The 27,398-nt window shown below is 43.9% G+C and overlaps 1 protein-coding gene across 1 annotated transcript; it reads right to left on the reverse strand.

Moving 5' to 3' along the window:
• Nucleotides 32-14,288, reverse strand: SBSPON (somatomedin B and thrombospondin type 1 domain containing). Its single transcript, XM_021386406.1, is given in 7 exon segments — nt 32-575; nt 1,295-1,471; nt 2,267-2,354; nt 3,021-3,215; nt 12,528-12,855; nt 12,858-13,075; nt 14,234-14,288. Coding segments are annotated over 7 exon segments (1,179 nt in total). The 3' UTR covers nt 32-457.

Raw genomic sequence — 27,398 nt, forward strand, 5'->3', positions numbered from 1 at the left:
TGGGAAGGAACAAAAGATCTAAACTGAAGTCTGGTTTTAGCTCTCAAGCTTTCATTTTTATTCACCCTTTACAACTTAATGATGACAGTAACTATTTCCAGACTTGAGAAGGTTTGGCTGGCTCACTACTTGAGTAGGATCAATGCCTGTATACAGGAGTGTGGCCTGTAAAGAACAAGAACCTTAGGAAAAGAAACTACTATGGTTAGGAACATTTGCTCTTTAATTACAAAAGAGAAATAAGGAAATTTGCTTACAGTATTCTAATACAATTGTCAGTCTTAGTGTTTTCTATTAAGGCAAAAGGAGTTCCCAAAAATGCTTCTTCCAGAGGTTTGACTCCTTTAAAGTTCATTCAGTCTCCAGAAAATACAGCACAAAGATGTAGATTTCTTGGCACTTGTGCTAATTTTCTCAATTATTTTTTCCTGTTGCTCTTTAAAGGTCTTTTAAACTCTTATGTAAAAATAAAGCTGTGCACAAGGGGACACGAACACTGCTCCAGTTGCCGAATCTTCTTCCAGGTTCCTTGGCACCGAGAGTTGCCAACAGCTTCCCAGTGTAAGATTTTACCTCTGAAATGTGACAGTAAATGAGGAATAAAAAATTGGTGCATTGACAAACAACAAAAAAAGCATACTTATGTTCAATAACATCATTCAAAACAAGACTAGAATTAAGACTTTAATTAGCTCATCTTGGTCTTAAAATGCTTTTGCTGTCATTATACTTGCAAACGTTCTAGAGCAGGCACTGTAACAGTATACAGGATAGTTGGTTGAGTAAATGGTTACATATGTATTGCATAGCATCTTAATAATCTATAGATATATAGACATGTACAAAATATATAGACTAAGTAAAAAATCTGTTGCAAACAGTAAATGTCTTATTTCAATATCAGCATTCTAGAAACAATATCTATAGTTTAAACCTGAAAGCAGATTTGGATTATGGTGGGAAATACATTTTTCTAAGTAAAAGAGCTCAGAGCTCATACTTTTAAGATCCCTAGCACTACAGAAATTGCATTGTCCCTTTACAATAGCAAATAAAGCATTGAAACTCAATTCATTTATTGAAATTATTCACCAATTTTATCACTGTTTGAAATACATTAGTTCAAAGCTGTTCGCATGTGAACTGTAAGGGCACATGTGAGCTCTGCGAGTGATACAAGCTGTTTGCTTTTTTTAGGCACAATCCACCCAGCTTTTAAAGAGACCTTGAGAGGTCTAAAGTTCTCCACTAGGTTCCAATGCAGAAGAGAGGGCAAAAAAAGGGTTTTCTTTACCCATCTGCATTATGGCCATCCCCGGAACAACGGCGTGTGTCAGTGTTCATAGCTGGAGGCTGGCAAGCTACACAAACAGTATGACCTTCTCGGAGGTACTGCATCCATCGAGCAAACGGCCGATTCTCCAAAGCACAGTAATGGGAAAGTGATTCTGTTCTGAATTCTACACAGTATCTGCTCAGAAGGGAGAGAATTAAATTAGCTACAACAGATAAAGCACAAGCTAGACAGAAACTTGAAATGTACTTAGATGGCATTCAGGTGGAATTTATGAAGTGAAATGCAAGTTTGACAACTTGCAGCTAAAAAGTTTGTTTCTGACCCTAACCTAATTAATGGATTCTTAAAAACATTAAGCAAATTGTTTCTCACGTTCCATTCCCCTGTCTGGTACTTTATGCATTATCTCACTTTCTGGTTGTGTTCCATATTATTAAATTGTGTTGGAAAACACATCTCAGTAACCCGTATTTTTTCATTCATGACTGCTAAAGGAAAATGGAAAAGAGGCTTCAAGAATGCCTATAGGCTTTATTGTTCTGGACAAAGCAATATGAACACTATGGAACCAGTGATAACCACCTCTGCTAGTATCCAAAAGAGATCTTCACTGCTTTTCATTTTTTGTTAAAAAAAGCTCTTAAGACAGATTGCATTTAGCCCATTTTGTTTGTTCAGAGATCTGATTTCTCAGGCTTAAGCTTATGGCTACGTTCAGTTTTGGTTTAGCCTTATGTATGGTTTGCTTTTCAAAAACATCCATCCTCAAATTTGCCGTGACCTCAATACCTAATTCAGGACAATTAGCAAGTAACAAAATACATCTAGAAAATGCAAATGACCTGCAGGAGACAAAAACAATACAAGCTGTAGCCTGTTGAATTATGGCAAATTTAATTAAATTTTTCTCTGTAGCCAGATACTGGCTATGAAACAAGATGACCCACATGCATATGATAAATAGATTACCCAGTTTCTTTGTCAGAGGGCCAGGGGGAAGATGCTGCTCTCGGTTTTCTTTCTTTACCGTATTCAGAGGTAGTTATGAAAGCAGGAACTGGGGAAGAAAACAGTAAGGCAGCAAGACACAGTTGAGTCAGATTTCAATTACTGTAACAGTGGATAAATGAGTCAGGAACTTGTGGATGGTGATGCTGACAGACTTATTGAAAAAGCCATAAATTACTGGCAGCATCGGACCTCAGCCCCATTCCCTACAGCTAAATTCTCTCTGTATAATGTATCTAGAAATGATTGCCATCTAGTCCGTGAGGAAATAGGATGGGCTGGAATACTACAATGAGCTCTGTTTCCTGTTTTGTACTGAATTTGTGTTCTAACTTTGCAGAGAGATAACTTGATACTTAATGCGGGGTTTAAATCAAGAAATTGAAGAAATGTGTGCAGCTTAGTTGTCTAACAGAAATTACTCAAAAGCGAGCAGCAACATGACAGCAGAAAATAAGGATGGAGGCGTTCAAGGTCAGGTTGGATGGGGCCCGGGGGCAAACTAATCCAGTAGGTGGCAACCCTGCCCATGGCAATGGGCTTGGAACCAGATGATATTTAAGGTCCCTTCCAACCTAAGCCATTCTGTGATTCTAAGTTGCATTTTCAACTAAATAACTGCAGATTGCTGCTTTTTTTTTTCAGTTCATTTACATCAGTGGAAACTATATGTAAGGCTCTGATGGAGACAGGTGTCCAGATAAAGAGAGAATACCATGTTCGTGTCCACAGTCCTGCCCCTGATAAGTCAGGTATTCCAAGCAGCCAGCCTTCTCCTCCAGAGCAGGACAAGGTTCGCCAGCATTCGTAGGTTCCTGTTGTACATAGCGCCTACGTATTCGCAGATTGGGTTTGCACTGTTCTGCACAGCCACTCCAGTGACTCCACTCCCCCACGACGCATGGATGAGCTGAAAGGCAGTAGGAAACACATCACTAATAGTTAAGACTTCTGTTTTATCCAAATTGCTCTCCAAATCTGAAGTAATAAGACAGTACCATGTTTTTCTTTCTTACATGCAATTTTGATTTTGTTTACTCTCAAAACAATGCAGTGTATCGTGTTTGTGTATATACAGGTGTAGATGATTAAACGTAATAAACAAACTGTTTAGAAATGTAATCTCAAGGTCCTTTCCTGCTGATTCCCAATTACAGTACAGACCACTGTATAGCTGAATTTTAGTCCTCACAGATCATAGACTTTCTCTGAACTTGACCCAAATGTGTTCCAAAACGTTATGGAGAAACTGCCATTATTTTGAAAGGAGACTTTTAATCATAAGGAACTGCAATTCCCTCAAGCAGAGCATCAAGAGCACAGGTACCATTTGCTTGTATATTAGGTCTCAACTAAACCTGCTAATATTGATATATATTACATGACCACACTAAGGGTTTTGAATGAAGAAGAAAAAATACTTGGGTTTGCATTCTGTGGTATTTTTCTGGTGTCTGTTGAAACCTTTAGCTCACTTAGGGATTTTGAAACCTTTTGTATTAAAAATCATGCAGGTTCTTGGAAAAAAAATACCACAGAATCATAGGGGTTGGAAGGGACCTCTGGAAATCACTTTGTCTAACTCCTTGCTAAAGCAGGTCCCGTGGAGTAGGTTGCACAGGAAAGTGTGAGCAAACAACCTGCTGTGATATGAGCACTTAGTATAAAATGCAAGCCTGACGTAGAGATTGCCATCAACTTATATTGCATCCATCCAAACCAGAACAGGCAAACATGTGTATCTCTAAATTTCAGAAAGTGTAAACAGTTCATGGAAGATGGATTATTGCGGAGATAGTAAACATAGGCAATTTTTAGCTTCCAGAATATATCAGCTTTAGAAAGGGAAATCACTGAGTGATGGAGGGTGATGGAAGGCCAGGCTGGTGCCCAAATACACTCAAGTGATGGACCGTGAGGTCACCAATGATGGGGTTGTGACATCAGCATGATGTGACCTCACTGACCCACATGTATAAATTCAGGTGCCGGCAGAGACCAGCGTGGACTTGTACCCAGACTCCAGCTGAGCGTATCTGTGAGACTTGGAGCACTGAATGAGGCCTTGGTTGGGTTGTGCTGTGGGGCTGCTGGCAGTTCTTGGTGCCCATCCCACAGCATCACCAGTGTTACCCCAGCCCTGCCTGGCTCAGGCAGCCAGGGCCCCACACGGTGCACTTGCAGCAGCAGAGGTGAGCGGTGCAGGGACACAGCCCCAGGTTGGCTAGCAGGGAGCAAGGGCCACAGGGGTTTGGTACTGAGGAACAGGGACATCGCTGCTGCCTGCCTTAGAAGAGTGGCCTGCCTCTCTTGCAGTTTGTGATGCCTGTTGCCTGTTGCAGCAGAAGTGAGGGGAACAGCTTCCCAACCTCGGCTCTCCCCAGCCCACTGCACAGCCTGAGGCTATGGAGGTGCCATTGGACTGGACCTGCCCCATCTATGGGCACAGTTCCATAGATGCAGCCTACATGACCCTGTCTCCAGAAGTTTTCCTATGGCTGTGCGCTCTGGTGGGCAAAGAAGCCAAGCTGTGCCATATGCAGGCACCAGATAAGGGCCATCCAATACTCAGTAAGGTCAGACAATGATTACCTTCAGTGTCCTGTCCCCAGCCCACTGCACAGCCTGAGGCTATGGAGGTGCCATTGGACTGGACCTGCCCCATCTATGGGCACAGTTCCATAGATGCAGCCTACATGACCCTGTCTCCAGAAGTTTTCCTATGGCTGTGCGCTCTGGTGGGCAAAGAAGCCAAGCTGTGCCATATGCAGGCACCAGATAAGGGCCATCCAATACTCAGTAAGGTCAGACAATGATTACCTTCAGTGTCCTGTCCCGCAGCCCACAGCACACTCAAGTTATGGCCTGCAGGATGAGCAGGGGCCTGCAGAGCAAGTACTCCTGGCTTTTTCCAGCAACATCCAGGAGACCTCAGACCCTTACTCCAGTGGCTCCAAGAGATCAGGAGAATCTCCAGCTATGGGCAGTGTGAGGTGCGTGTGAGACAGTGCATTGTTATGGGCTGTCTGCATTCATGCACTTAACAACGTGGCCTTGTAGAGGCTGCAGCTAAGTCTCAGAGGCCTCATGGTGCACTTTGTGAGGAGGCTCATCATTGCAGCAGCCCCAGTGTGCTTCCCATCAGGGGCCTCTTGCATCTGGCCCAAGCTGCTCTGCCAGCCCTGCAGGTCCCAGCACTGAGAAGCTCCCCAGCATCCTCCATGGGGGTCCCGGGCACCCCATCACCACCACTCTGTGCTCAGAGGAGGAACCACAGGAGGAGCCGGGGCAGACTGGCTCGTGTCCAGCTCTTCATCTACCAGGACCACCAAGTCCTTCTTGGCAGGGCTGCTCTAAGGAGTTCTTCATGCAGTCTGTATATGTATCTGGAATTGGTCTGACCCAAGTGCAACACCTTGCGCTTGGCCTTGTTGACTCTCATTAGGTTCTTATGGGCCCACCTTGTTCAGCCTCCTTTGGATGGCATCACTTCCTTTTGTCGTAACAACTGCATCACTCAGCTTGGTGTCATCTGCAAATTTGCTGAGGATCTGCTTGATCCCATCATCTATGTCACTGATAAAGGTGTTAAAGAGTACCAGTCCCAAGACTGATCCCTGGGGGACACCGCTCGTCACCAGCCTCCACCTGGGCATAGAGCCATTGACTGCAACCCTCTTCCTTATTCACTGAATAGCCCACTCTTCGAACCCATATCTCTCCAATTTAGTGACAAAGATGTGGTATGGGACCATGTCAAAGGCCTTGCAGAAATCCATGCAGATAACATCAGTTGCCCTTCCACTGTCCACCACTCCATCACTCCATCACAGAATGTGATGCATATGATGATACCCACAGAATGGCCACCAGACTGGTCAGGCACAATCTTCCCTTCATGAAGCTGTGCCAGCTGTCTCAGACCACCTCCTCATCTTGAATGTGCCTTAACATGTCTTCCAGGAGGATCTGTTCCATGATCCCCTACAGGGACAGGCTGAGAAGTGGAGTTCTTCAGCCTGGAGAAGAGAAGGCTCCAGGGGGACTTTATAATGGCCTTCCAGTTCCTGAAGGGGGCCTACAGGAAAGCTGGGGAGGGACATTTATAAGGGCAGGTAGCGACAGGACAAGGAGAGATGGTTTTAAACTTGAAGAGGGTAGATTTAGACTAGGTATTAGGAAGAAATTCTTTACTGTGAGGGTGGTGAGACACTGGAACAGGTTGCCCAGAGAGGTAATGGATGCCTACAACATGGAAGCGTACAAGGCCAGGCTGGATGGGGCTTTGAGCAACCTGGTCTAAAGGGAGGTGTCCCTGCCTATAGCGGGGGGTTGGAGCTAGATGATCTTAAAGGTCCCTTCTATCCCAAACCACGCCATGATTCTGCAATCTTCCCAGGCACAGAGATGAGGTTGAACAATCTGCAGTCCCCAGGTCTTCCTTTCTTCCCTTCTTAAAAATGGGAGCAATATTTCCAGTTGTACTAACTTTTCCAGTAACTTTTCCAGTTACTGGGGACTTCACATGACACCCAAGACTTTTCAAATATGATAGAGAGCGTGCCCAGGTTATTCCCTACAGGTGTTCAGGGACTCCACACTAGCACCCTGCTGACACCGTGAAAAAAGCAACATTGTGAATTACTGCCCAAGCTGCTGTGAATATCTATAACGCATTAACAGCCCAACTAGTTATAGCTCTCAAGCTCCTCCTCAGCCGCACAATGGGCCTACTTATTCAGTTTCCATTTCAGTTAAGGCGCAGATTTCTGTATTTGAGTGGAAATTGTGAGGGCAAAACTTAGCTATAATTTATCTGACACGACAGTGAAAATAAATTGCAGATGAACCCCTCCTCATTTAAAGTAGATATACAGCACAGCGACTGATATTTTGTATCATATCTTAAGAGCTTTCTTTTTCCTTAGCAAAATCTGAAATATATTTGTGAAGGCTGATAATCCACTCTACTAGCCTTCACTTCTCTGTAAGTAACACAGTAGTGTCATCATATAATGTAGAGACTGAGCTGTGATTTCATTTTTGTCACTTCTCACAGCCTTTTCAGGAGAGAGAGAAATTACAGACTAAGCTTATGCTAGTTTTGGTACTGTCTCGAAACAGAGAAACACTCAAGATCTACCATATTTGTTACCCTCTAGCCATTTCCTTCTTTATTTTACTCTCTGTAGTGTGTCTACCAACGATGGTGTAATGCTTGTAGCTCTCATTCACATTAAGTACGATGAGCATTTTTCCAATCTATACTTCTCCCTTCCCTTGAATTTTCCATTTGTATCCTGGCAAAGCAGTAGCTCTGTCTTAACCTAGCCAATGTAAACGTAGACAATATGTCACCTATCTTCCATGTAGATGTAGGTAATCTTCACAAGAATAAAACGTTTTGTGGCCTGATTCCCAGAAAAGAAGTGATGGAGACATTATTCCTGAGTACGAAGCTCTGTAACACACAAACCTTCACTTTATTTGTCCATTAACCTCCCAGAACAAAACACAACAACCATGTCCCACATCTTCATGAGACTGAACTTCCCTTAACTTCACCTCCACGAGCCCCAGTTTTTAAAACTTTGTGGCCCAACAATACCATTTTTAGTAGTGAAAGAAAATACTGTCGCTCTTCAAAATGGTTCTGAACACTGATCCCCGAGGGACCGGATGCATATAATACCGGGGTGCTTACTGATGGAACAAGTACAGTTCCTCCAAGGAGGAACTCCATATCCATGGAGAGCAGGCAGAGCAGTAAAAGTGCAGGTAAGAAAAACAGCTCGAGCATGGGGGTCCATCAAGAAGACTCTTCTGAGAACAAGCAATTGTTTCCCTACATGAAGAGCACTTAATCTGTGTCCTCATTTAACCTGAGCTGCAGCCCATTGCCAGCATCCACTTTTCCTGGGAGCCGTCTGGAAAGGTAGCCCAGGCTGTGCAGCCATATTCCTCTGGGCCATTTCCCCTCTTGTAAGCACATCTGTCTGGTACCTGCACACGATGGTCCTGGGTGAGCTGGGAAAGGCTGCGTCTCTGGTGGCCTTGGCCGTGAAGTAAGACAAGCTCTGTGTACTAGTCCATTCTGCTTCCCCTAACATCTTTAGCTGCTTTTTGTCCTCTGATAGGCTTATTTTTTCAATTATATTATAATTAATGTCATGTAATTGAAATACTATTGGAAGTAGTTTTATAAAAACCTGAACATGTCTGTGTTAATATTACAGTTTCTTACTGATTTGGAAATTCTCCAGTTCTTCAACGTTTTCATTGCACATTGCAAATAGGCTTAAAGTTATTTTTTGTGCAGTATGAATTGCATTTTACTTTGCTTTCTCAGTTTTTAAAGGCAGGTCTTCAGCATAGTACTTTGGGAATAGTACAAAATATATGTTATAATCAATGGTTGGGATATCTCTGGTTCTGCATTGTTTTGAATCATACCTCTCGTTAACTATAACTAAATGAAGCTTTTGCCTTTTCCACTAGCATACAATGGGAATATATCGCATGTTTTGGATCACATTTTTTCCTAAAATTCCTGATTACAACTTACATCCCCAGGAAGCTTTACAACTTAACCGCTAGTTACATCCTTTTATCAGCGTTGCAGGAAACCGATGGGACCAACATAGTCATTCAGAAAAATATTGCATGCCCTCTGGGATTCTGCCAGTATGAGACACTGGGAAGAAGCAATAAAATGTAATAACCTCTGGTGTTTGTGACTGGTTTTGTATGACAGAAATTACCGGGTTTGCTCCCTCACTAATTCCCTAATTTCTCTGAGCACTACAGACATCATAAAGCAGGTAAAACCCCTGACAGAGGCCACCTGGCAGACATCCATACTGCACTATTACTGTTTCCCTCCATTCTTCTCACTTTGCACCTGACCAACTTGCCCACTTTATGGGTAGCTCGACAGCCAAGGGCATGCAGTTGGCCAGGGATGCTGCATCCCACCTTTAAGGAGTTCTACAGCTCGATACCACTAACTGAAAGAGAACCAAAGAGCACCCCGGGCACTCAACCCCAAAGCACATTGCACAGACTCTGTGACTATAAACACCATGTGTCTTTTTAATTAATTGTACAAGCATTGATGTTGATGCCTTCCACAGCTTACCACCACCTAGAGTGCAGGATATAACTGTCATCTAGCCTGGCTTCCTTATCTGCTGACTCTGTTCCAAGCTGGCTATTAATGACCTGCAGAAGTAAGAATTTCCATGTAATTTTAATCCCACATTAGCACCCTCACATGCAGATAACATCACGTCTGCATCACATTTTCCACACAGAAAACTCCCAAAGGGATTTAGCAGCTGCATAACAAATAAAGGGATGACTTTATGTCTTCCTGGAATTAAACCAAGCTGACATTGAAATACTGGTCATCTGCAGCAATATATGGCAATTTTATGATCGTAAAGATTTAGAACAAGAAGTCTGAATTGCCTCAGTCATGTGAAATAATAAAAAAACTGGGTTGCTAGAATGGAATTCAGCCAGAGGGATAATAATGTCACTCGTAGTCAATACCCAGAAATCATTAAGGGACAGTACATCAATTTTGTGCCTCATTGGAAAGATGTCAAGTTCTCCAACACAACAGAGAAATTGGCCCCAGAGCTGACATATAAGGAATGGTGCCAACTCTTGAAATAAAATAAAATAAGTAAAATAAAATAAATTATCAGAGAGCCATATCTACATCTTCATGGTCTCTGTCCATGTTTTCACTGGTCAAGTTTAGTCAACTCAATACTGACAGATGATCATTCACTGAAAGACTGAGGACTAATTTGGAAGAGAAGGATACAAGACAAAGAAAAGTGAAGGATGGGATTTGTGCTCAGGTACCTACCAAAATGTGCATGCTAATGAGGCACATGGAATTTCAAAGATACACCAAAAAAAATTGCTTTGCTGTCCTATGAAACACAACTTGAGTGATTAGGACTTTTAAAAAATATATATATATTTTAAGCACTGCAAATCATACATTTTTTTGAGTTGCACTGTATTTAATCTTCTCTCATCTCTGGAACAAAACGGATTACAGTATCTTCAGAGTCACTACACAACACATGCCATAACTTACAAGGGTCTGTGGATTTCCGTAGAATAATCATTTCCAGTCAAGTGACATGGTCATTCTTTTTTCAGGCTTTCTCATTGGACAGTACTCCCTATTTACAGAAGTTTTTGTTCATTGCTAGAACTATAAGGAAATTTATTTTAAAAGAAGTGTAAGGAAATTTACTTAAAAACTGTTGGACATAGGTTTGGCAGCCCCCAGACTCCTGCTGAGCCATCTATTTATAAAGTACCAGGCATAGCATGACTTTTAGGCATGACAAAATTCAACCATACTGTTGGCAGAACTCCCTTCCTTACACTGGTTTCTAATGTTTTGGAGCATAGCTTTTGTATGATTCTTTGATCACATATATTTGAGAATGTAGGTATTTTACACTTCTCTCAAATACTTTGCCCCGTAAAGTATTTGCAAAATGATGAAATGTCATTTCTGCTTGTGCTGAAGTCGTGAGTGGTGAACAGGATGACAAAAAAGCTGCAGCACAAGAACAACTGGCCACCGCTCCCCACATTTCTGTTTGAATTTGTTTTACTTCTGCATTCAGAACAGTATTTCAGAGTGAACTAAGCCATAAGAAGCCCTGGTTTCCCTAAACACAGACTGAACTAAGAAAGGCATCACAGAGAAACTTCAAAATCCAACGGGAACAGAAACTACTTTAAACATGCAGAGCATCCTTGTTCACATTGATGAAGACTCCCACTGCACTTCATTAGAATTTTTGTTCACGCCAGACATATAGCTGTTTGCAATAAAGAGTATCTCACCATTTGCCTTCTAAAGAACAGTTTCTGGTGATCCGTTTTGTAGTTTAGGAATGTACGAGCTATAGGACTGCCTGGCCGGGCTGCCAAAATCTTGTCCTCCCATTCTACACTCACACAAGTCCTGCTGCTCATGCCTGCACTAGTGCTGGTGCTAGTGGGGCTGGGCAGCAACGGATTCAGAACAGTCAGAAAAAGACACAGCAGCAAACAGCATCAGCTTCCCAAACTGGCCCACCAGGGACCTCCACTCTGGTGCAGGCAGACAGACGGGCAGACAGAGGCAGACAGACAGACTCTGTGAGGCTCTCTGAAGTCTCACTAAGACTTTGCCTTCTCACCTAGACCTGGAGAACCCACTGCCCCCATGGGGCATGGATCAGGGGGAGCACAAACACACCACGCAGGGCAAGGCCACCACCAACGGGCTCAAGACAAAAAATGCCACATCGATAATAACAAGATACCTGATCAGAGTTGTGGAAGGAAAACTGTATGACCAGAACCTTTCACACACGTCTCCTTCAGAGCCCTGGTGTCAGCTCTCTGTGGCTCGGACAGCCGTGCCCCCTCCCCATGCCAGGCAGCCACCAGCCGGCTCGGGTCCCGTAGCGCGGCCAGCACGGCGCCGAGCCCGCTGATACGCCCCAACTGGCAGCACTGCGCTGCCCAGGCGATGGCCTGACGGATGCAGGCTGGCATACCTCCAGCCGGCTCAGAAGGGCCGCCAGGCTGCCTGAGGCCTCGCTCCGTGCCAGAACACGAGGGCAGCGTCCTGCATGGCAGTGGGGCAGCAGCAGACCACCTCCGCTTGTGGGCAGCAGTGCCTGGGCAGCCCGGCCTCCCTTCGCCATCATCCGCCCCCACAAACGGGGCCTCTCTCTGAGGATCCCCAAGACGTTTGCTGTTTGTTTGGCAGCACAGGAGGAATTAGCCACACAGCAGTCTTGCGTCCCCACTCTTAATAGCTGCGCACTGGAGATGAGCGTGAGCACGAAGGAAGGAGCGCTGCGTGCTGGAGGGAAAACGACGTCTGTCAGCAGAGCGCAGGCAGAGCTGACCCACAGACCCGGCCAGCACGCAGCGTGGGAGCCCTGCCACAAGTCTCTAGTGCCTCCTCACAGAGCGCCAGCCTGCTTCTGGCCGTGCCCTCGCTCCTGGGCTGCTGACAGCACGGACCGATGTGTCCCTTACCGCCCGTACAGACTGCCACACATCCAGGAGAGCTCCCAGCCCGCGGAAACCCCAGCGTTAGCGAGCTCCTCCCGCGGAGCCCACTCACGACCCCCCCCCGGAGTGCTCCCACCCGGGGCACGGGACGGGGCCGGCACGCGGCACTTACCCGGGCACGCCTGGCCGTGGTCGTGGCAGCAGTCCCGGGTGCGCCGGCATCCTCCGTCGCAGTAGCAGCTCCCGTAGCCCCCGTCCTCCCTCCAGCCGCTGCTTACACACGCGGCGTCCCGGCCCTGGCAGCACCGCTCCGAGCAGCTCCCGCCGGCCCCGGCCCACAGCCGCCACAGCAGCCCCAGGCACAGCGCTCCGCTCAACGCCGCGCCGCCCATAGCCCCGACGGCCGCCACCGACGCCCGGCGGCGCGGGGCGGGCTGGGCAGGCGGGTGGGCGGCGGGGCGGGGGGGTGGCGGCCGGAGAGGCCCTGCCCGGCCCTTCCCTTCCCTGCCCGGCCCTCCCTGCCCCGACGGGGGCGGCTGTGGGTTCTGTGCAAAGCAGAGGGATCTGGTAGGCGTGGGACGGGGGTGCGTGTTGCTGGAAGGTCAAGCACGGTAGTGACTTGCACAGCGATGTCCCGCACTGAGATGTCCTGCATAGCTGTGACCGTGCATAGAATAGTCATTGTCACAGAATCACAGAATGGCTTGGGTTGGAAGGGACCTTAAAGCCCTCCACCCGGTTCCAACCCCCTGCCGTGGGCTGGTTGCCACCCACTAGACCAAGCTGCCCAGGGCCGCATCCAGCCTGACCATGAATGCCTCCAGGGATGGGACATCTACAGCTTCTCCGGGCAGCCTGAGCCAGGGCCTCACCACCCTCTGTGTGAAGAATTTCTTTAATCTAAAGCCACTCTCTTTCACTGTAAAGTCATTACTCCTTAGGCTATCGCTACACTTGCTAATAAAAGAGTCCTTCCCCATCTTTCCTGTAGACCCCTTTTAAGTACTGAAAGGCTGCAAGGAGGTCTCCCTAGAGTCTTCTCTCCAGGCTGAACAAGCACAACTCCCTCAGCCTGTCTTCATAGGAGAGGTGCTGCAGTCCCTCTGATTATCCTCAAGGCCCTCCTACGAACCCACTCCAACAGCTCCACGTCTGTCTTGTGCCGAGGGCCACAGGTCTGGAGATAGTACTCCAGCTGAGGCCTCACAGGGGCAGAGTAGAGGGGGACAATCACCTCCCTCGCCCTGCTGGCTACCCCTCTTTTGATGCAACCCAGGATACTGTTGGCCTTCTGGGCTGCAAGTGCACACTGCTGGCTCATGTCCAGCTTTTCATCTACTGGGATCCCCAAGTCCTACTCCACAGGGCTGCTCTCTATCCCCTTCTCACCCAGACTGGATTCATATTTGGGATTGCACAAGACCCAGGTGCAGCACCTTGCACTTAACCTTGCAGAACCACGTTGTTCCCTCTGGATGGCATCCCTTCCCTCCAGTATGTCAGTATCACAGAACCACGGAATAGCTGAGGTTGGAAGGGATCTCAAGAGGTAAGATGATACAGCACGTTGCTCAAACAGTGCCACCTAGAGCAAGTTGTCCAGGAAATTATGTCGTGTCTGCCAAGTGATGTCCCTCAAAGCAACATCGTACACAGTGATGACACCCACAGCAATGTCCCTCACAGCAATGTCCCTCATAGCAACGTTCCATACATTGCATCACACAGTGATGACCTTTGCAGTGGTGTCCCTAGCTGGACTGATCCATGCAGCAGTGTCCCACACAGCTGTAGCCTGCTTGTCCCATTCACATGTCCCACCATGTCCCACACAGCAGTGACATGCACCACAGGGACCTACATAGTGGCAACCCGCACTGTTTTCCACAGCAGTGTCCTGCACAGTTATGTCCTTCGCAGTAATGTCCCACATTGTACTTACTCCCACAGCTGTGTCTCACACAGCAGTGCCCACACCCTGATGACTCACAGCAGCACCCCACATAGCGGTGTCCTACACAGTGACATCCCACACAGCTATGTCCCACACAGCAGTGATCTGCACAGTAGTGACTCATGCAGTCATGACCTGCACAGCTGCCCCTGAGCATCCCTGTCCATCTCCACACAGCCAGGATGACCTGAGGGCACTGGACGTGCTTTATTGGTACAGGCACTTCTCATTTCAGGGCACATCCTGCACAGCCAGGAGCGTTTGATTCTGTTGTTTTCTTTTTTTTTTTTTTTAAGAAAAGCTCTGTTTCCTGAACAGACAAAGCAAGCTGTACTTGCAGGTGCACAAGGAAAGGGAGATAGATCCCAAATAACTTCCTGAAACATGAAGATGTGGGTTCTGGTTTTCAGTTATCTCCAGCCCTGAGAGGTCTCCAGGATTAATGGAACCTGATCTTTTTAGCCAAAAATCAAATCCCAAAAGCAAGTGGTGATGTGAGTGTGAAATTATGTTAGCTTTGCACACTTCCATTTGCAGATATTTAGCTACTAAGGCTAGAGACATCTGGTCTCCCAAAGCTGTGCAGAGACAGGAGGTAACAGTCTGTTATATTATCTGCTACATGTGGGTACTTGGATCCCCCAAGACAGCTCGGGCCAGCCAGAGTTTAATTTCTTCTAGCAGTCACAACACCAATGTTAAAGTGTTATTTAAAGCCCAGAGGACTGGGTCTGTGCTGCTCTCCAATGTGCCACTAATGAAGTCACTGGACTTCTGCCAGCCTAAAAGTTGACCCTGCGAACAGAGTCAAGTCGGGGGAGTTCCTGTGGTGGGTGAGAGGAGAACAAGATGTGCAGCCTGCTGTCCTTAAAGGTGGTGTATGAGTAGGAAGGCCTCCCTGTGTTTGCCTTTCTGTTACAGGATTCCTGTGGTTCACCTAAAAGGCACAATATTAGCAAGACAATGTAGAAGTTGCCTTTATAAGCAGATTAATTGTGTGCAGAAGACTTATGCTAAAGAGATAATTCAGTAAAATTTGGATGAGTTGGGAACAGATTAAAGAGTAACTTTATCTTAGTGGATATGTTTATAGAAGAAAAAAAAACACCAAAAATCTACTTCTGCAGTGGTCTATTAAAAGAAAACAGAAAAGGAATGAAAAATGTTAAAATTTCTACTAGGTGCAGTAAAACAATTTCTTCAGTGCACGCAGAAAGAGGAATCTTAATTACAGGAGAGAAAAATACTCGCTCACTTTGTTCCAGCAAATACTTTGCTTTTTCCCTGTTCCAGTTTAGTTGCTATTAGGGGCAGTGCTGGGCAGCTGGTGAGTGAAGGACAAAAACACAGCAATGTGTTCTGGGGCAGTGAAGCAGCACTGAAACCCCCACTGGCAATTCCAGCAAAACAGGCAGAGATTTCTTTCTCTTGACATGAGGGGGTCCACAGAAAGGAGGTGTCGCTCGTACCCTGCTATTGGTTATCTTTTTGCAGTGGAGACATCTTTAACTATAAGGAAAAGCAGTTTTGGAAAGGCACATGTAAACAGGATGTGTAGGTAAGCTTAGGGAATGAGCAAAGCCTTTGCTCTGTCCTCCTTGTAAGCCGTGGAGGAGCACTACAAGCAGTGAAGGCAGTCACTGGTCTGTTCTGCACATGTTCTTGGTGCCAGAATAATTCTCCTCACTCCCAGAGGTGAGGAGGAATCTCAGAACTGTGCTGTAGTTCTCTCAAAACAAGACGTTGCTGCTAGCTGTGGGATTTTGAAAACTATACTCCAGCTCGAGTTGCCAGCCATTTTTGTATTTTTCTATAATTTCTGCCCTATTTAACTTTTGCTACTCAGAAGGGAAGTTCCAAAACTACGACATAACTGCAGAATGGTATGGTAAGAGGGCAGAAGAAACAAGATGGTGAAACATGTTTTTCAAGTAGTTTCTCTAATATGTAAATGGTTCCAGTGAGCCTCATTCCATTGTTTTCGTACTTCCAGCACATTGTTCCCATTGCCTTAAATGGAGTTCTCCTTGGTTTTTAATACCACAAGGACAAAACTGAGCCAAATGAGTCCCAACAGCAAATCAGAAAGAGAACTAGTCTCAATTATTTACCATGCTTACCAACTCTCCTATTTATCCTATTTACCATGGTATTTATGCTCTGAAGGAAGAATGTAAAGCAGAGCCACACTCTGTCCATTCCCACTGAGCACCTCTACCTGCAACATCAGGCAGAAGACTGACAACGCCTGCAGCTGGGAAAGGCTTGAATCTGGGAACAAAATATATGTTTGATAATAAAATACTTTTATTTTTCAGGTTTAGCTTACAGCCACTGTGCCTTTGAAGGCCTGATATAGGGACTATTCAGTGCGACTTCAAAGTCCTTTTCAGATATATTATCTGTCAGCCCGTAGCATTCCACATGCCCACACCTTCTCACAAGCAAACTCTCTGGAAAGTCCTAACTTGCACAAATGGAGCTCATTTTTGTTTGCTGCTCAGAGGTTAATCTGAAGGCAACTAAATGAGAAGACTTCAAAGATCTTGCAGGGCATTTCTTTTTCTTTTAGATCTGTGTTTGCACACAGTTCTTTATTTATTTTGCAGAAATGCCCTTCCGAAAGCAACCTGCTTCAATTTTAAATCAGGAGGACGCAATGAATGATGTGACCACAAAGGCTGAGGGCTGTCTCTGTTCTGTGTAGGTATCAAGCTTAGGAACACCAGTCAGCCACAGCCTGCATTGGCTTCACAGGCCTTTGTTCCCATTGTTCTGGAAAAGCAGACTTTCTCCTGATAAGAATTAATCCCCACTCAGGTGAATAGGCAAAGCATGGTGTTGCTGACATTGCTTAAAGCAACAGCACTATTTCATAGGTTAGAAAAATGTGGAGCAATTTGTCTTCACTAACAACCAGTCACTGTAGGAGCACTGTAGATGACATAAAAGAAAGCTTTATGGTTTCATAGGCCATACTGTTAGATATTCAGTGACTAGCTTGAGCTGTTGTACACTGAACTGCTGTAAGAGAGCATGCTAAGTACCTGGGGAAAAGTCATCTGCTGTAGAAACAGCCTTTACCTTGCATCCGCTTTGCCCTGGAAGCCCTGACAGATGGAGTCCTGCCATGGGAGCCACATTTACACGCTACATCTCAATTACAACCATTGATTTTGGCTGGGGCTGGTAATGATGCATGAAATTGCTTGAATTCTGGAGGTTAGTGGGAACAGAGCAGAGCTATCTGTCAGGATAATTTTATCTGGTTTCTAAAGGCCTTCACCCTCCTTGAAAGTTACTGAAGAAATATCCAAGTATTGGGATCAACCCAGACTTACTGCTGAGTAGAAAATGTCAGGCAAATCTGTATGCTCAGCCTAAGCGGGGTTGAAAAATATCCCTTTTCTGGCTTCTTTGGGAGTTTACCTTTCCCAGGTAAAGGGAGGTGAGCTAAACTGAAGTATGTGAGCCAGCATGAGGATGGGGAGGCAGCCCAAGGCAGCAAGGCAATGGGAAGCAGGACTGCTGCAGGGCTGTGTCCACCAGCAGCAATTCACAGTTACACTGGCTTGGCTAGTGCCTCTTGTGGGACTTCCCCCTCAGTCTGCCAGGCCACAACTATATCTTTTGTCTGAATAAAGAGAATGTGGATTATGAAGTGATAGTAGCTCAACTGTAAGTATACTTCTGCATGCTAGTTCTTATTTTATCTGAATCCTAAATGCAGATATAGTCTAGAAATGCCATCACGAGGTCCTCCCAATTCTGGCTGTTGGCTTTTTTGTGTTAGTGATGTTGAGAAAAGTATTCCTCAAGGATTGATTTTAGGAGAGCACAGTAAGTACCCGGCTATGTTTGACACAAAGTGTTCGTAGCAGAAGTACCGATGCATGAAGTGGTGACTTTGCTAACTCCTGGTCCTAGAGAGTCAGCTTGTCCTGATTCTTCTGGCCAAATAGTGCTTTCAAAGACTTTGCTCAGATGTGAAGGCATCTACTCACGATGCATGAGCAGCAGAGCCACTTGATTCCCATTTGTTATCTGCAGAGTTTATCAGGTGGTCTTCTTTTTCAAATGCACGTGTTCAGCCAGAGTAAGAGAATGTGACTATTTAACACAATCCCTCTTCAAAACAGAACTAGTTATAAAAATCAGCATCCCAAGATATTACTTCACATACTCCCCTATTTCTCCCTCTATTGAGTTGTTTCATAGCTATAGACCCCATCTTTTCTGTAGCTGTGGCAAAGTCAGTTACTTCCCATCTCGGTGGAGGTCTCATTATTACCATTTTAAGATAGGAGCCAGCAGTACTGAGATACAGCTGCTATCCAGCAAAGCACTTGAGCACTTGCATTACCTGATTATGCCCCACTGTTGGACTGTTTGCTCCTTCCAAGTTATGCAGTTTACTGAACCAGGGCCTCCTGCTTTGCCTGAGGGCTCCCAGTGCCACAGTTTCCCACATCCCAGCCTCTACTCCCCTCAAATCTGAGAGCATGTACACTGCTCCATCACACTCGCAGCAAATGGGAGCCCTGATGTTGAACCTTTTGGCTGCTTTTGCAGCAGGCTAGAAAGCTGAAGAGATGCATAGCTTATCCTCAGATTCATCTTACAAAGTCATACAAAATTTCTCATTAACTCCAGATTGCCTTTGCATTGCTTACTGGTTTAAACTCTAACCACTGTTAGCATAGTCCAAAACTGCATCTGTTTATTCCTTTCTCCATTTTCACTTCTAGTAGCAGAGATTCAGCGTCTTGGAGCTTGTGAACAATTCTGACGTTGGTGCATTTTTCAGGGAGGAATGCATCTACCCCTCCTGCAGTTGATAAGCACGCTGTGCTCACAGCAATAAACACACTTTCCTGTCAATGAAGAAAGCAGGAATAGCAATGAAATTAGGGCACTGAGCTGTTGAGAAAGAGTAATTTTTTCCAATCATAATCCCCCTTTTAGAAACCTCTGCCAATCTTTCCACTGGTCTAATGAAAAGGTGGATTTTGCTGACTTGAATAATTTGTAAGTAAATGATGATTCTGTTGTCCAGGAGCTGGCAGAGGAAGCTGTTTATATAATTCTGGGCTTGCTAATAACCCTCTTCATAGCTAGAAATGGTGCCAGGGAAGCTGCTGGCTATGTAAAAATGCTTTCACATTTCCTTGCCTTTATTGTTTTCTGTCACAGCTTGTTTTTCTTTTTTAATTAGTACTTGAGCTATTTTTAGTGTCTGTAGATAAAAAATGTATTGTTCAGGCTAAATTGAGGCCAGGTACCATGAAAATGTATTCAGGAAAAAAACATTTGGAGCCAGGGTTATTCTTTGGCTGTGCGCAGCAAACGTTTGCATGCTTAGCCCAATTAGTTACAGCTTTGTCACTTCACCTAAGTCAGGGGAATTGTGTCAGTGCAGAGGGGGCAATTTTAGTTCTCAGGCTGCAGAGAAGTATTCTGAACTACGCACACCTAGCCTGTGGAGCATCTAGAGTATTCTGAATGATTTCATCTGTCCAAATACCACACATATCTTGCTGCTGAAGAATAATGAACAAAGCTTTTGAGTCAGATGATGGAATCAGTAAGGCTGGATTTTTGATGAGACAACTCTTTGTAACTCATCTAACCAGCCCTCCAGAAAGTCCCTGCTCCGTAGGCAGATCATATGCTGCCCTGAGTTCTCCCCATGTGTATAGACACATGTGCTTGCACCCTGCAAGAAAAAAGGCAAATATTATTCCTGCTGTTAAACACGGCCATGGAAGTTCATCCAACAGTATGGTGACAAGTACAGCAGAAGCAGCCGTTCAGAAAAACAAGACATGTCAAGTTTAGGATCCGTTCTAGCTGATGTTTCCTGATGCTCTTTTCAGTAAAAGAACCCAAGTGTATCAGACAGAGGTTTTAAAAAAGATTATTTCCAGTCATTTGCCATCTGTACAATGCAGGCATTTAATACTTCACAACATAATTCCTATGCAGAGACAGATGATTTGCAGTGAAAGTAGCTTTACTTTAAAGTAGCAGATATTTTCAATCTTTTTCAAGTTATGGATCCCTAAAATATTCCCATAGATGCATAGATCTTTACAGAAATCTTACCATATCTAGCAAAGAAAGGTTTACTTTTCTTAATCATCTTAGAAATAGTACATAGAATTGTCACAGAAGTCACAAGCTGATAACCACTAAAGTGGAGAAACCCTTTCATGCAGAAATGAAGCACTGATTTTGAGGTGGGAAATAAAGGAGAAGTCACCAAATTCCGTGGTGATCCAAATAGCCATGTTTTGATACACGTAGCTTCAGCCAGCCAGCCCTGAATCCTGCCAGTAACTTAACTACCAAACCTGCTGCAGTGCTGCAGCTGGGATTGAGCTGGTGAGCAAAGAGAAGAGGTGCTGTGTGGATCAGCCCTGGTGCTTGGCTTCGTTGGAGGTTCAGACTGTAACCCCACTGTCCACTCTGGCCTTTTGTATGCGACAGGATCTGAGTATGGTCCTCCACCTTCAAGTGGAAGAAAATGAGAAATTTTCTGAATGCTCCATGATTCATAAAATGTCCCTAAGTAAATCTGGGATTCTTCCCGGTGTTCTTCCTGCTGTGTGATAACTGTATCTCTCTTTTTCAGAATGAATTTTCAAATATTATTAAAGAGGGTTAGAGATACCTTCTTCCAGCTCCTGCATGTACTTCCTGTCACTTTGGTCACATCAAAACTGAATTTCAGTTTTTAAACAAAGCCTTGGCTCAGCTTGTGTATAAATGTAAACTATCCCATTGATCTTAATAATTATGCTTCAAATTAAGTGTGTGCTTATGTTTTCTGATGAGTTAAGACTGACTTACTGCTCTTTCCATTTTTGTCTGAACCTACTGATAAAAGGTGGGATTGAAATAAGGTAAGGACCTTGCAAGCGCTGAATTTCTGTTGAAACCATGCAGGTTTCACACCCTGCTAGGGAGGATGGATGGCAAAGGCAGACCAGCTCAGTACTTGATAGGAGGCAATTCAGCTTTCCTGCTGCAGATGAAGCAGAATAGATATCTCTCCAGCCAGTGCCAACATGAGTGCCAGCTTTTCCCACCCGGGAAACCCACTTATCCGCAGGCATGAATTTATCTCAATATCTCTGTGTTTAAATGTATGTATTATACATACAGCTGCATAACATTAAAGACAAAATTGATTTAGGGCTACACGGTTTCTTGATATGCTTATTTCTTTTTCTTCAATGCCTTCTTTTGCTATCTAGCTTGAAGATTTCAGTACTTCAGCTGGATTTCTGGATTCCCGTGTTGGTGTAGTAGCAAAAGTAGAGGTCTGCAGGGCTGAGTGTACCTGCAGTTACATCTCTATATTTGAAACACTTATCAATTCCTCATGCAGTTATCTGCACATGAATTTCATTTTATTTACAGCAACCCAGCATTTCTACATGTTTGATGTTGAAATTCTTTACGTAGGTTTTGTGTACAGCTAGAGATATAAGATATCCACTGAGAGCAAAACTAGATCTATCACATAGAGCATGCAGAGGTTTCTGTTTCAGAGACAGAGCAAGGACTGTTCTCATGGGATCCCATTCTGTGTTTGTCTACAATTCACGAGACTCACAAAACCATCCTCCCACTGCACTCAATGTATATCCATGCAGATAGGGCTGGTTTTTGTTTTATTGTTGTTGTTGTTGTTGTTTTTAAGTTAGCAATCTAGCTCTCTATCTGCACGAAGAGTGCAGATAGAAAAGTTAATACTTTTAAAGCTTTTAATACACTTTAAACTCATTATGTAATTCAAAGGCTCTTTGATGTGACTTTCAAAGGTCCTGAACACCTACACTATGCAGGCCACCCATACATAAGTAAGTATGTTTTCTGGCAGACAACATCAGTCTTGGAGAGATATTTCTCTTCACCCAAAATAGTCAAAACTGCAATTGCTCATATGTAAAAAAATGTATATGCACCCATTTTAAAATAAGTCCTTCAGATTTATAACATTCAGAAAAGTTTTGACAGCATCGAGTGTTTAATCTACAAAAGGATTGCAGTTATTTTCACACTATGCACACTTTATTAATGCTAATGGGAACTGCACCTCCCAGACTCGCCTTAAAATGCTGGCTGTAAATAGTGTCCCAGTTGGATAATTAAAGATCTGGTAGAAATACAGCAAGTTCCAGCAAACATTTTCTCCCAGGGTAAGTGATGATAGAATTTGGAAAAAAATAATTAGTAGTTGCCTGAGATGGATAGTGCATCAGTTTTACAAACAAGCACATGCACAAAACATTTTTCCAACTTTAGTATAATCTTAGTTGGTGTATTTTGTTCTGTTTCTTAGCCTACAAGTCTTTTCTTCATCTCTGTAATTTGGCTTGACCTGATGTTGAGTGCTGGGCTGTGTTTGCAGAGATTATTACAACAAGATTGCCACTTGGAGTGCTGCTTGCCTTCTTGTAATCCTTGCACATCAGCTCCTGTTGCTTCTGAAGTGTCTTGCTGAGAGGGTGAACTTTAAGTTTTCATTTGTCTACAGAACAGGACTTCTCACAAAGAGCAGATCAATCACCTGTACAACTCCACTGAATCCAATGGACTCTCTCAGAACTGGATCCAACAAATTGACAAAAATGGGGTCCTACCTCTTTATATATCACCAAATTTAAAAGTAGCAAGATGAGTACTGCCCAGCACAGCTCATTAAAAGCAATGGGATTAAAACTGTTCCTTGAACAAGTAGCACATGGATTCATGATGCACACAGACACAACGTAGAACAAGGCAGTTCCAGTTTCTGGTTGTGCCCTAAGACAACAGGTGGTGTGTTTGTAAACAGATGGAATTATTGGTGGTAAAACCCAACCTGCCAGCAAGCAAACAGCCACAGCCCTGTGACACTGCTCATGCAACACAGTCTCAGAAACGAACATCTGTAATGACTAGGGCTGTGTTGGAGAGCTTGAAGTCTAACCATAAGCAAGCAATTTGTCTCCTCAGAGCAGTCTGGCAGGGCCCTGCAGGATTGCTAATTCCAAATGCCAAATGAGACCTGTCAGTTCAGCTGCTCTGTTTCTTAAGGCCAGTTCCCACAGCCTTGGAGGGTTTCCTGAAAGGCAAGGCAGTGGAAAAGCAGAACCATTCACACCATCCACACCTTTCTGGCCTCAACAAACTTGTAATGTCAGGGCTCATTTTCAGGATTAGCTTAACCTTTCTAAGGTTTCTGCTGAAAGGGTTGTCCTACCTTTCCACCATCACTCCATGCATACTTCTGCTACTGCATCTAATATTTGGGACAAATAGAGGTACAGGTCAGCTTAGTCAGATAAATGTTGATATTTATTTATTTATTTATTTATTTAATTACATTATTTGATTGCCAGGCAGCTGTACAAGGAGATCCAGCAGCACTGAGTCTGCTTAATTGCCAGTGCTAGTGAGAGAGACGTGATGGGCACACACAACTGAAGTACGTATGACAACACAGGCATTTCTCATGGTAATGTGACTTTGCACTGGCCTAAGATACTACCTGCATAAAGTATTTTGTGATGTCAAATCTGACTTGGTACTGGCATCACCGTCTTGTTTTAAGGATACTGAATACACAGTACTATGTACTGTTGATCAGAGTGCCTTAAAGCTACAATATTTTAACTTATTTCATCCTATTATGTTTGTACCCTTTACCCAATAAAATCACTTTCTTTAATAAATTTCAAAAATTTAATTTAATGTACTAAAATCAGCTTATCTTAATCATAAATAGAAGCACAATGTTCAGTGTGAGTTTCAAATATTCCACAACAAAGCAAGTAAGCAGAAATTCATCTTGATAAGGAAATAGTAAGAAAAATACTTGTCTACATCAGCATGCTTCTAAAGAGATAATAGGCTTATCAAGTCCAGGAATATTCAAAATTAAATCTGGTACTAGGGTGCACTCTCTTCCCTTGAGCAAACCCTTAAGTGAGCATGCTGTTTCAATGCTGGAGTCAATAAGAACTGATCTTGCAATTTGACTTCATTGGAATTGTGAGTAGATTTTTTAGAAGAGGTTTGGTTTTTATTTCCAGAAAAAAGCTGACTGGGCAAGACTGTTTCCTGCTGGTTTATCACTTTTTTGCACCAGAAGTATGGTTTTGGCATTTTTCATTTCAGCTTCAATAGAAAAGAAGAACAAGCCTGACTGAGGTGTTGCCAGCTCTCAGAATTTCATCACAAATCTCCCTATTTCTAATGTTTTCTCTTAAAGCCTCAAGATTCTGCCTGAAAGCTAAAACTTTCCTATTTCATAAGAATGTCCTTTTGCATAAAAAGCAAAGCTTCTGTCCTTTTCACTTGTGGACAAAGTATGAAAAGAATGAGACCAGTACAGTCTCAGAACCGAAAAGTCCCGGGTCAGTTACAAATAAACAATGTTTTTTTCTTCTTCATGACTTCTACACTATTTCAAGGATATGAGTATTATATTCCTGTTTTCTTTACGCTTGTGGCTGGCAGAACTGCAAATATAGCAGAAAAAAACACGAGCATCTTTTATCTATTTTCAGAGTGACCTATCAAACTGATAAAAGTAAGACTGGGATTTACAAAGCTGCCTCCAAGATTTGGACAGCAAATAAAAATGGAAGGAAATGGTGCGGATAAATGAAATTGCTTTTGTGTCAAGGGAAAAAAGATTTTTAAGTAATACTCAAGTTGCTGATATTTTTTGTTTATTTCAACTCAATATTTTTTAACCCTCGATCATTGAGGTTGGCAGCCTGTGAATATTACAAAGGACTGTTGGGAAACTACCAGCTTTTCACAACTTTATCTTTTGTCAAAGATGCTTCATCTGATAGTAAAATTTCCATAAGAGGTGAATAATCTGGGAATGACAGATGTAACAATGAAGATAACTAAGTTAATAAACAATCCTGCCTTACCTGTGTAAAATACAGCAATTGGTTCGTTAATAATGAAAAAAAAATAAAGTGCTTTTGTCATCCTATGACATTAGCAGAGACATTGTACAGTTCATATTATCTTCAGCATTCAGGTTTTAAAAATTGGATTGTACACAAGACAGGTATGAGAACAAGCCAGAAGAGAAAAAATGGTATTTCAAACATTCTTTGATAGTGATAGGACAAGGGGGAATGGTTTTAAGCTCAAGGAGGGAAGATTTAGATTGGATGTGAAGGGAAAGTTCTTCACAGAGAGAGTGGTGAGGTGCTGGAACAGGCTGCCCAGAGAGGCTGTGGATGCCCCATCCCTGGAGGTGTTCAAGGCCAGGCTGGATGGGGCTCTGGGCCACCTGGTCTAGTACCAGATCTGGAGGTTGGTGGCCCTGCTGTGTCAGGGGGGCTGGAGCTTCATGATCCTTGAGGTCCCTTCCAACCCAAGCCATTCTATGATTCTATGATTCTTCATTGTTATTTCCCCTCTCAGTGTGACCTGTTTATAGATAGACACACAGCCTGGCAAAGAATAAAATTTTATTTCCTGTTCTTAGTTGTTCCAACTAAGTCACACAGCGCAAAAATCCAAAGAGCAATTTGCTTATCCAGTTCCATTAGTGGAATAATTTACATGGCTCTCATGAGACACGTATTTTCTCTGCCACTTAATTTCAACTAAACAAGCACCAAGAAAGATAATTGACACAGTTATATAACTAAGCTAAAACTTATTAATCAAAGGCAAATACTTCTTTTTATATTTATGCAAAGTTAAAAATGCTACAAAATTGAGATGTGTTCATGGTTTGGTATTATTTATTAAGTTCAAGGTCTGTAACCCAGTCGTAAATATGAGACCTGACACATATAGCATTAGCCTTATGCAAAGCAGCTGATGAAAATGAATTTGTTTACTTAGGTTAGAGACTGACCAACTTGATTCTGTTGAGATTTCAGATTTTTAGCCTTCAAAAACTGAAAATGTGTATCACTCAGATATGTTTCTAACTGCTGTGTCATGCCATGGGTTGAATATTCTGATATGTGATTTTCCACTCAATCAAGTGGCCTAGTGCTCTCAGACAGACAATGGCATCAATTGGCCCTGAAGGAGGCAGCTCTGCCCATCCATGGCCCCAGTATCTGCTTCTCCCTCTGTGTTGTCTCCAGCTCTATGCCAGCTCACAGTGCCTTGCAGCTCCAGTCTCAAGGCCTGATAGCACTGTACAAGTGCATAGGTAATCTCTAATGCACCTTGGTGTCCCACCATCTTAAACAGATCACTTGAAACTCAAGGTGTATAGAAACTTTGATCCAAAATCTGAGAGGAAATTGTTCATTAGTAAATTAAAAAAAATGGGACTTTCAGTCAAGGATAAATAAGTTCCAAGCAGTAGGAGGTGGAGGGGAGCAGCAAGAGGAAAGCTGTCTCCAGCCATACTTCCCATTTGTCCCACCAAGGCCTTCTCCTGACACGGAGCTGAAGCTCTGGAGGTAGATGTCTGGCAGTGAGGCTGCTTGCTGAGGCCCTGTCTCCCTGACCCTCCTGCCACCCCATGCCAATCTGGCAGCAAGCCTCCTCCTCCAGCTAGATTGGTCCTGTGTAGCAGTCCATCTGGGGAATGGTCCTCAGACACTTTTCCTTCCTTCTGCCTCTTCCTCTGGCTGCACATGCTGCACAAACAGGGAGATGCAGGAAGGTGGCTGGGGATTTTCTGTGAGAAAAAGAAGTTCTTGGGAAGATGGGAAATGAGGGAGGAAACTTTGTTAATGTACTTTCTTGAAAATTTTCCCATTGGCAGCATCTGAAACTTCTTGTCTCTATCCCCACCTAAAGCTTTGTTAGGTCTACTAGCCCAAGAAACATCACAGACCCATTTCACCATCCCAGCTCCTTGGTCTGAGCTCACTAAACCTCTTCTTTTTTTGTTGCCACAGTGGACCATGCTTAACCCAGGACAAATGCTAGGTCTGCAGAGCAAAGAGCACTGTCCTGCTGAGCCATGATCAAAGGAACCCTCTCCCTGCTGACCTGGGAATATTTTCAGCCTTGTGTGCAAACACGGCAATTCCAAACACATTCCCTTCTCCTTTGGTTTTTATAGTTTCTATAGTTTTTATAAAGGGAATGAAT

This window comes from Numida meleagris, chromosome 2, assembly GCF_002078875.1.
Source record: "Numida meleagris isolate 19003 breed g44 Domestic line chromosome 2, NumMel1.0, whole genome shotgun sequence".
In the NCBI taxonomy this organism is placed as follows: Eukaryota; Metazoa; Chordata; class Aves; order Galliformes; family Numididae; genus Numida; species Numida meleagris.